Raw genomic sequence first — 8,799 nt, 5'->3', positions numbered from 1 at the left:
CCCGTGGAAACCCTGCGCGAGCCGGGGGAGGACCGGGGCGCTGAGCTCGCCGGCACCGCGCGCTTTGGACCACTGCCTACCCGCGAAACCAGAGCCCCACGGCTGACTCCGGAGCTCTGTTAGGTTGCTAACGTAAACTTGCGGGGATCGAGGGAGTGTGCGGATAAAGCCATAGCACAGCCACCCTGGGCAGCTGTCGATGCGGCTGCGCGGCTACGGTTAGTAGCAGGAGGAACCCGTTCAAAGTTGCAGCTCAAGTGTGCGCCCCTCTGAAAACTTTTTAAACCGGTATTTGAACAGAGAGATTGGAGCTTCGTTTGCCCGTCGAGGGGTCGAAGTCGACTCTACAGAGGAGTGCTATTAAGAGTCTTTCACTAGGCATATAAAAATATATTATTAGATCTTTAGAGACCTTTTAAGATTTTTAACTTCTGAAGTGCAAAACTTTTATCAAAAGGTGACGAAAGCGAATCTTCACTAAAATTGCTGGTATTTTCTTTTTTTTTTTTCGGGATGGTCTTTGATGAGGATTAATTAGAAAAGCATTTTGTCAAAAGTGAGGTGTATAGTTGACAAGTCAGTCCTGGCAACTAATGACTTTTTAAAAGGTGCTCAGAACTTTTGGGTGTGGCTGTCTAGGAAAATCCAAGCTGACTCTTCAACCGGAAGTGTGCCTAAGAAATAAAAGACTTGGTTTTCCTTGAGACTGGAATACCAACTTGAAAATATACTAAACCGGGCAGTGGTGGCGCATGCATTTAATTCCAGCACTTGGGAGACAGAGGCAGGCGGATTTCTGAGTTCGAGACCGACCTGGTCTACAGACTGAGTTCCAGGACAGCCAGGGCTACACAGAGAAACCCTGTCTCAAAAAAGAGGGGGGGGGGGAGAGATACTTTTTTGTTTGTTTGTTTTTTCGAGAAGAAAATATAAAAACTTTTAAAAACTGAGTCTTCCCCCCATCTCATCTGTAAGAAATGCACTGACTAAATAATATAGATTTGATCTGGATTTCGAAGCAGGCCAAATACTTGGGTGCTAGCACACTGAAATTTTGAGATGGGAGTATTCCAAAGGATATATTTTTAAGTTTTAAGAGAGTTTTTTTATTAAAAGGTATTAACTAAGTATGCTTAGTTTAGATGTTCTGTTAAGAATTTCTAGCGTTTACATCTATTACCAGTTTAGGCACATGAGAATCTACTATTTAATTTAAGATATACATCTTAGTATGGATTAGTCCTACTTAAAAGGTTTCATAGGCTGCTTTTTTGTTATTGTTGTTGTTTGTTTGTTAGTTCTTTTGGAGAGGGTCTCCTTTTAGCCCAAGCTGGCCTGGAACTTGAAATGGTCTTCCTACTTCAAGGGCTAGGATTATAAACCCAGTTATGAGCCATCACACCAGCTCTAGCTTTTTCAAAACCTAGGTGCCGTAGTTTCTATCAAGTCTACTTTTTTTTTTTGGTTTTTCGAGACAGGGTTTCTCTGTGTGGCCCTGGCTGTCCTGGACCAAGTGCAGGGATTAAAGGCGTGCACTACCACTGCCCAGCTCAAGTCTACATTTCTAAAGACTGTGAAATCGGGTTGCCCTTGGCATGTGTAGAAGGCCTCTTCTGGGTTGTCTTCATAGTCTGACGTCTTCCTTAAGCATGAAGCTCCCATTCAGTAAACTGCTAAAACACAAAACTTACCTGGCATACATGAGTCTGAGTGCTTACATGAGGCAGAACTGGAAAACAAACAGCCCACACCATACAACATGCATTGCTACAACACCGTCTCGGTTTAAAACAATGTTATACTCCATCCCATCTGTAAACAGAAACCCTCTTGATCACCCTTACCCTTCCTTCTCTTTTGATGCTCTGAAACTTTCTGATGCTTGACAGAAGGCCAGCCAGCAAATCTTCCTGCTTTTTAAAGTTTCATACCAAAGACATTAACAAAGCTTTCAAAGTGAGGATCTCAGGTGATCCTGACATAAACCCTAATATTTGCAGTTTTATTTTGCTCTAACTTTTTAAGCTAACTTGAGCATTGTTTTACAGCTTCACTTTTTCAGAACCACAGCAAAGAGGATACTGCCACCCTCAAGGATTCTCTCTGATGTCACCATGCTCCTTTACCTGAGCTTATTCTGACCATGCTTGTAGACTGGTGATGTTTTGTGTAGTTGGGTATTTGGCCATGTCCTGCCTGTGAAGCTCCAGGTTTCTGTTCGGGAGACCTGTGAATCAATGTCATCTTGAAAGAGTTGAGGCCTAGGGAGTAACCTGCTTAACATCACATTACCAGATTTGGACAGAATTAACTTGTTGAAGTAAGACAAACATCTGATCTTAATTTTAAGGATAGTGATAATGTCACTTCCAAATGATAATGGGTTTGTAGTTTCCTCTCTGACCCTGTAGAAATAAGGGGACCATTCTGCAGTCTCAGTGTTTAATGATAGGGTCTCAACGTATATCCTTGGCTGCTTCCCAGTGTTAGCATTAAAGCATTCTCCTCCACCCGCTTCACTTTTCATTACCTTTATGTATTGTTTTAACTTGAGTCATTCCTCTGGAATGGGAAGTATGTAGCTCATTGCCTAAGTTGAACCAATCATTGCATTGCATTCCTCTCCTGCTTTGTTTTAACTTCTAAGATAGGTCACATATGTGCTTTACACTTTTAAAGTTTTGATAAGTGTTCAATGCTAATGACATTTGATATACATTAATATAATCAGCTGGTCCTAATACAGTTGAATTAAGTATGGAATGAGCTAAAGCTCTGTGTGAAGCTATTGTTGATGCTAGATAAAACCTTTTTTCTGCTACTTCATAATGCATTTACTAATTTTTAAATGCATGCTTTAAGCAATAGGAAATATTAAGAATTACATGTTACTTTTAATGCTTAAAGCATTTTTATAAAGGAATTTTAAGAGTACCCCCATCAAATGTAGTTTTACATGAGAATTTTGTAGATGTAAAAAAATTCATCTTCCTCAGCTATTTGACCTGTGATTCTCATCAATTTTTCAAATAACTGACATTCCAGGGTCATTGGGAGAAAAGGGACAGTATTGTCATATAAAACAGGCTATTTTTGAAGATGGTTTTTGACTTGCAAAGACATGCTGTGCTTAAAATATTGAAGAGATGTGAACTGGTACATATGTGTACTGTCTGCACATTCTTGAGCACATTTAAGAGACAGTAATGATGTTCCCCTCGTGGCCTGGTGGTTAAACCATTTAGCTCAGAAGGGAAGAATACAGCCTTATGTAGTAAATGAGATGTACAGCCTCCAGAGCACATTAGATTGAAAATACACACTCATGAATGGTTACAATAGGTTATAAAAGACAGTCTCAAAGGATAAATAAAAGTAGAAATTTGAGACTACATAATTGCCTTGCAATTATGGGATCTTTCCAGACTCATTCTGCTGTACCGTCCTGTGGTAGATAACTGGAGTTGTGACTATCCTATTAAATCTGAAAGCTGATTTAGGTAAAAAGCAATGTGTGTGGAACTTTTTTAATTGTTTCCATAGTTTTAGTCTATTGGTGTGTTGTAATCAAGGAAAGAATGTAAGAAATTGTTTTGTTTTGTTTTTTTAACTCGTAGGAAACATTCTAAGGGTCACTTCGGGTGCTGCAATCTAGGTAGCGGTTCATTCTTTGCAGTCCACAGTCTTATTTTTAGAGCAAGGGCATGGTGCTTTGCCGAATCGTGGCTGAATGTTGTTTTCAGAACGTAAGCTTTAAAATTGTTATCTTGGTCAGAGTGAAGTCAGTAGTGCCTGTTTTAGCTCTGCCTGGAGAATATAACTCCGCAGTGTCTTAGTCCTGCTGATCAGGACTCTGCACTCTGTCATCTCCACTTCAGCTCTGAAGAATGGTATGCCAGGATTTTATTATCTAGTAACTATGGGATTCTCCACTTCAAACATTTTATATTGTTTTAAAGTTGGTGTTCACTGGAAAAATTATATTTTTTAAGTTTTACAGGGATAAATTTATTAGAGAACAAAGATAGTATCTGTGATTTTAAGGTGTTCTTTAAATGAAATTGCTTTACAACTTGTGCTTTGATTTCAAAAGAGAAGCATTAGCTATAACTAGTGGATGAGTGCAGCTACAGTTGATGGAACAGGTCTGTATAAAGTACTGTTAAGTCTGTAAGACTTCGCTCTTAGTGAACTTACTTCACATCTTTGCTTTTACGTTAGCCTTTCATCAAAATGTTCTTGAATAACCCTCAATTGTGGGTGCATTCTGAAGTGTTATCTGAATGTGGAAGAATAACATTTGTCTTAGAGAGTAGGAGGGGAGACCTGTTCAGTCAGTCAGCCTTGCCACTTCCCTTCTCTGGCCAGGTGGGTCGAACTAATTTAGATGTGAGCTACAGAAGGATAAGGTTCTGAAAATGAATTACTGTTTCCTAGCAGCCACATTGTGCCCTTGTATGAGAACTGCTGTTTCCTATATATCTACTTCCCAACCCATGTACACCCACTCCTTGGTTTTCATTTTTCTTTTGTTGTTAAGCTCATGGTGATAGTGGGGATATGTAATTTTGATGTGCCGTTTGCTTTAACTTGATGTTGATTGGAATCTTTATTTTATTTTACTTTTAAATTTCAACTTTTAAGAGAGAATAAACTCAAAACTCCAAGACTGGTTTTTCCCTTTTAGTTTGGTTGTTGGGATGAAAATTTTACCCAGTTATGTCACCCCACTGAAACATGGCACTGACTGAGTAGTCTCAAGCATATATAAAGACAATTCCACTTATTTTTGTTAATCACTATCTTGATTCATACTTAGTAATCTTAGGTACTTATTTTATTCCTCTTGAATTCTTGCTTAACTAGGATTTAACCGTCACCATGTCGAGCAAAAGGGCAAAGACCAAGACCACCAAGAAGCGCCCTCAGCGCGCAACGTCCAATGTGTTTGCCATGTTTGACCAGTCCCAGATCCAGGAGTTCAAAGAGGCCTTCAACATGATCGACCAGAACCGGGATGGCTTCATTGACAAGGAGGACCTGCATGACATGCTGGCTTCAATGGGTAATGTCTACTTGCAATGCTGATGTATTTCGTAGAATTTCCTTCAAATGTTTTCATGAAGCAGTGTTTCCTACTGGGCACATGAATATTCCTATACCTATCTCTGGATTGAACTGGAGGACTGTGTGTATCTCTGTTCCTACATGCATGTGGGTTGGTGTTTGAGAAAGTACGGACTGAAGAGCTAGATTGCTGAGAGGTAAGAGTGCATATTGCTCACAGAGGATGCAGGCTTGGGGCCCTGCACTCATACTCAGTAGCTCAGTCACCTGTAACTGCAGCTGCAGGGAGATAGATGCCAGCTCCTTTGGATTCTGTGTGGGCACCTGCTCTCAATGTGCACGTGACCCCCTCCCTAGTTTTGCTGTCATAAACCCAAATGTTTTTATTTCCTGCTAGAATGTTTACTGTGATTAATAATTGGTGCATTTCCCAATGTGGTTATGAGTGTGGCTCCTTTTATTCAGGAAAAAATCCAACTGATGAATACCTGGATGCCATGATGAACGAGGCCCCGGGCCCCATCAATTTCACCATGTTCCTCACCATGTTTGGAGAGAAGTTGAATGGCACTGACCCCGAGGACGTCATCAGAAATGCCTTCGCTTGCTTTGATGAGGAAGCGATCGGTAAGCCTTTAATCACAAAGTTTATTAGTTATGTAGCAGGATATTAGTGACTTTAAGTGTAGTAAATTGGCACTGTGTAGAGGTTTTCTTTGCAGCTTTCTGGCCTGTGCTCCTCAGTCACCTTACTGGTCCTCCCTTAAGTATCGGTGGTTTTCAGGGGTTCATTGGTTTGTGCTATCTAGTAAGAAAACTGTATCTCAAAAAAACAAACCATTAAACAAACAAAAACTGTTAGCTACAGGAATGCCCAGTCTTTTGGCAGAAGAGAAAGCATGTGGGCACATTCTCCAACATTTCTGCCTTGTGTGTAGAGAGGGAAGACACCTCTGACTAACCTGCCTTGCCTAGGCTAGTCTTAAATGCCAGGGAGTGTCATGGGCAGCTGACATAGACATGGCCTCCTCGCTCTAGCTCTCAGTAATCTCCACAGTATGGCTCTCTTCTGATGTTCACATACGTGGTCCTCTCCCACAAAAGAGGCTCACATGAGCACACGTGAGTGTGATTTTAGTTTGTTTATTTATTTATGTTTTTTAGTAGAATTTCTTGGCTCCTAAAAACAGTAAGCCTTTATTTTCTTTCCATGCATTAAATCTTTCCTGTCTCTCTCTTGACACATGCTTGATTGGTACATTTTAGTTGTACGCTTATTCCCAACCACAGTTAACTTAAGTGCCAATCACGTGAGGTGGCTGGAGTTAATGATTTATTTCTACAACGCTACACTTCTAAGATTTTAGGGATTTTTTTTTATTATGTAGGAATGAAAGTTTCTTTTCTCTTTTTTTTTTCTTTTCTTTTTTGTTTTGTTTTGTTTTGTTTTTGAGACAGGGTTTCTCTGTGTAGCCCTGGCTGTCCTGGAACTTACTCTGTAGACCAGGCTGGCCTCGAACTCAGAAATCCTCCTGCCTCTGCCTCCCAAGTGCTGGGATTAAAGGCGTGTGCCACCACTGCCCGGCTGAAGTTTCATTTCTAATCTTATTTTGTTTGTTGAGAAATGTATTCTTAGCATATTAATTTCATACACCAGGAAGTTGTCAGAGTCTTTTCTTTCTTGCTCCATGACTAAGCCCCTGTGTTTCATTTATTTTTGACCTATAGTATATTAAGGGTTCTTAATCATTGTTCTACAAGTTACTTGGGGAACCCTTTAAAATGCCCAGTGCTAGCAAAGAGTGCTGACACAGGGTTCTACTTCTGTTCCACAAGTAATGACCTTATTTTTGGCATGTGAGTTTATGAAAATGATGTCAGGTGGCAGGTTACAAGGCACCTGTTGTATTGGCTTGTGTGATAGGTACAGCCTTGTGCTGATCACAAGCCACAGCAAGGATGTGGGGCAGACAGACAGAGCCGAGTAACCACACTCAGTAGCTGGTTGTCTCCACTGGCCTTTCCAGGGCTGGTGGAAGTACTTAGGCTATGAAGTGAGTATGGCTGTTTTGATCCTCCATTCTTTGCCCTCCAGGCACCATCCAGGAGGATTACCTGAGGGAGCTGCTGACCACCATGGGCGACCGCTTCACAGACGAGGAAGTGGACGAGCTGTACAGGGAGGCCCCCATTGACAAAAAGGGGAATTTCAACTACATCGAGTTCACACGCATCCTCAAGCACGGAGCAAAAGACAAAGATGACTGAAGAGCTGCGGCTTTCAGCTAAATGTTCCCTGTTGCCATTGGGGTATTTCTGAGAATTTTCTCCTGGAGCCCATTGCATGCTCTAGCTTTACTGCTTTTTGCCTTTCTTGTTTTGTATTTATTCTCAGCCACTTTGGGCCATGTGTACCTTTATGATCAGACTGGAAATGGGACTTTCTGTCATTATCCAATGAGAAAGTAAGGTAATTTAACTTACAGGCAGTCTTGTCCCTTGTAATAACTGCAGCCCATAGAGTCAATATATTTTTTCAGAGAAAGTTTTCCACTCAATTTTTTCTGAATGATAATTAAACTTTCTGATAAAATACTTAGTTGTTTAGCGTTATTTGCCACTTGACTTTTAGTTTTATTTGCGTCTTTCTCTCTGAGCACGGTAGATGAGGTGAATGACAGTCCTATCAGGGTTTGCTCGACTCCAGTGTTCCTTGTTGTGTTTTTAAAGCAGTGCTGGTTTCCTCTGCTCCTGTTTATTTCTCCCTCCAAGGAAATCAGATAAAGCCCTTGTTGGGTGCCCTAGACTTTGTCTTTCTTTTGGAAAATAATTCCTGCAGAATTGTGACCCCTGGAGTAGCTCAGACAGGAGTTTGACAATCCTCTTCCCATTCAAACTTCTGTGCGTTACTTCCTGCCACTAAAATAAGAGCAGGCCACTGAGCACACTGATTTTCATTTGTTTTAGTTAAAAGGTTCTTTGGAATGCTTTTAACAAACAGGACGACATATTTCTCTGTGTTTCCAGCTGTTGGAAATATAGTATTTTTTTGTTGTATACAGTTTTTCCTTATTATAACAACCCCTATTAAAAGACCATGTTTGTTTATGCAGAGATTCCTCATAAGTCCATCTGAATTTTAGACATTCCTGACCTACCCACAGTCAGCTGTGGCTGCATGCCTGGGAAAGTGAGGTCATTGTTTCAACCCTAAAAATAACTTGGGTTATTTTTGATAATTGAGGGCTGTTGCCCTGTTAATTAGGGAGTGGAAAACACTTTTGTTCTGTTTAGTTTCTAATGTTTCAAAAAGTCCTAAGTGTAAAAAGGTTTGAAACAAGGAGGGAGGGGTGCTTCAAACTTTTATGCTATTGAAAGACTCCTTGAGGGAAACCATTACCTCATTTGATAAACAATTAGGGAATGCCTTGGAGCAGCGGGTTATAGAGCCAGAGGCTTTAACCCAGTAATGCCAGTCCTGTAGAATAGGGGTGGGGGGTGGGGGGCTAGTAATTAGTAACACCTACTCTTTGCTTTCTTCAAGATTAGAGTCACAGAAATCTGCCCTAATCTCCTGCTTGAATTTCATTAGATTTTTAAGCAAAATACTTTTTTTCAGCTTATCCACTGAGTATTAGAGTCTTGTTGAATTTCCACTTTTACTGAAGGGGGAGGGAAAAGAAAGCCCTAATGTATCATCTCTGTCATGCTAATAAATCTTCAGTGAGGAGT

At 40.6% G+C, this 8,799-nt stretch overlaps 1 protein-coding gene across 3 annotated transcripts in view; it reads left to right on the top strand.

Annotated features, from left to right (window-relative positions):
• Positions 1–7,662, top strand: part of LOC116088890 (myosin regulatory light chain RLC-A) — a 10,207-nt gene extending 2,545 nt beyond the window's left edge. The window contains exons 1-4 of one of the 3 annotated variants that reach the window (XM_031368716.1): positions 27–218; positions 4,867–5,065; positions 5,533–5,694; positions 7,163–7,414. In XM_031368716.1, coding sequence (XP_031224576.1) covers positions 4,882–5,065; positions 5,533–5,694; positions 7,163–7,335 — 519 coding nt within the window. In that variant the 5' untranslated portion in view covers positions 27–218; positions 4,867–4,881 and the 3' untranslated portion in view covers positions 7,336–7,414. Of the gene's footprint in view, positions 1–26; positions 219–4,866; positions 5,066–5,532; positions 5,695–7,162 lie in introns of those variants that run through there. The other 2 variants (XM_031368714.1, XM_031368715.1) reach the window with 2 other exon arrangements.
• The last annotated feature ends 1,137 nt before the right edge of the window (positions 7,663–8,799 follow it).

The sequence above is a fragment of the Mastomys coucha genome, unplaced genomic scaffold, assembly GCF_008632895.1.
Source record: "Mastomys coucha isolate ucsf_1 unplaced genomic scaffold, UCSF_Mcou_1 pScaffold14, whole genome shotgun sequence".
NCBI lineage: Eukaryota > Metazoa > Chordata > Mammalia > Rodentia > Muridae > Mastomys > Mastomys coucha.
This window is presented reverse-complemented; position numbering and strand designations above follow the sequence as displayed.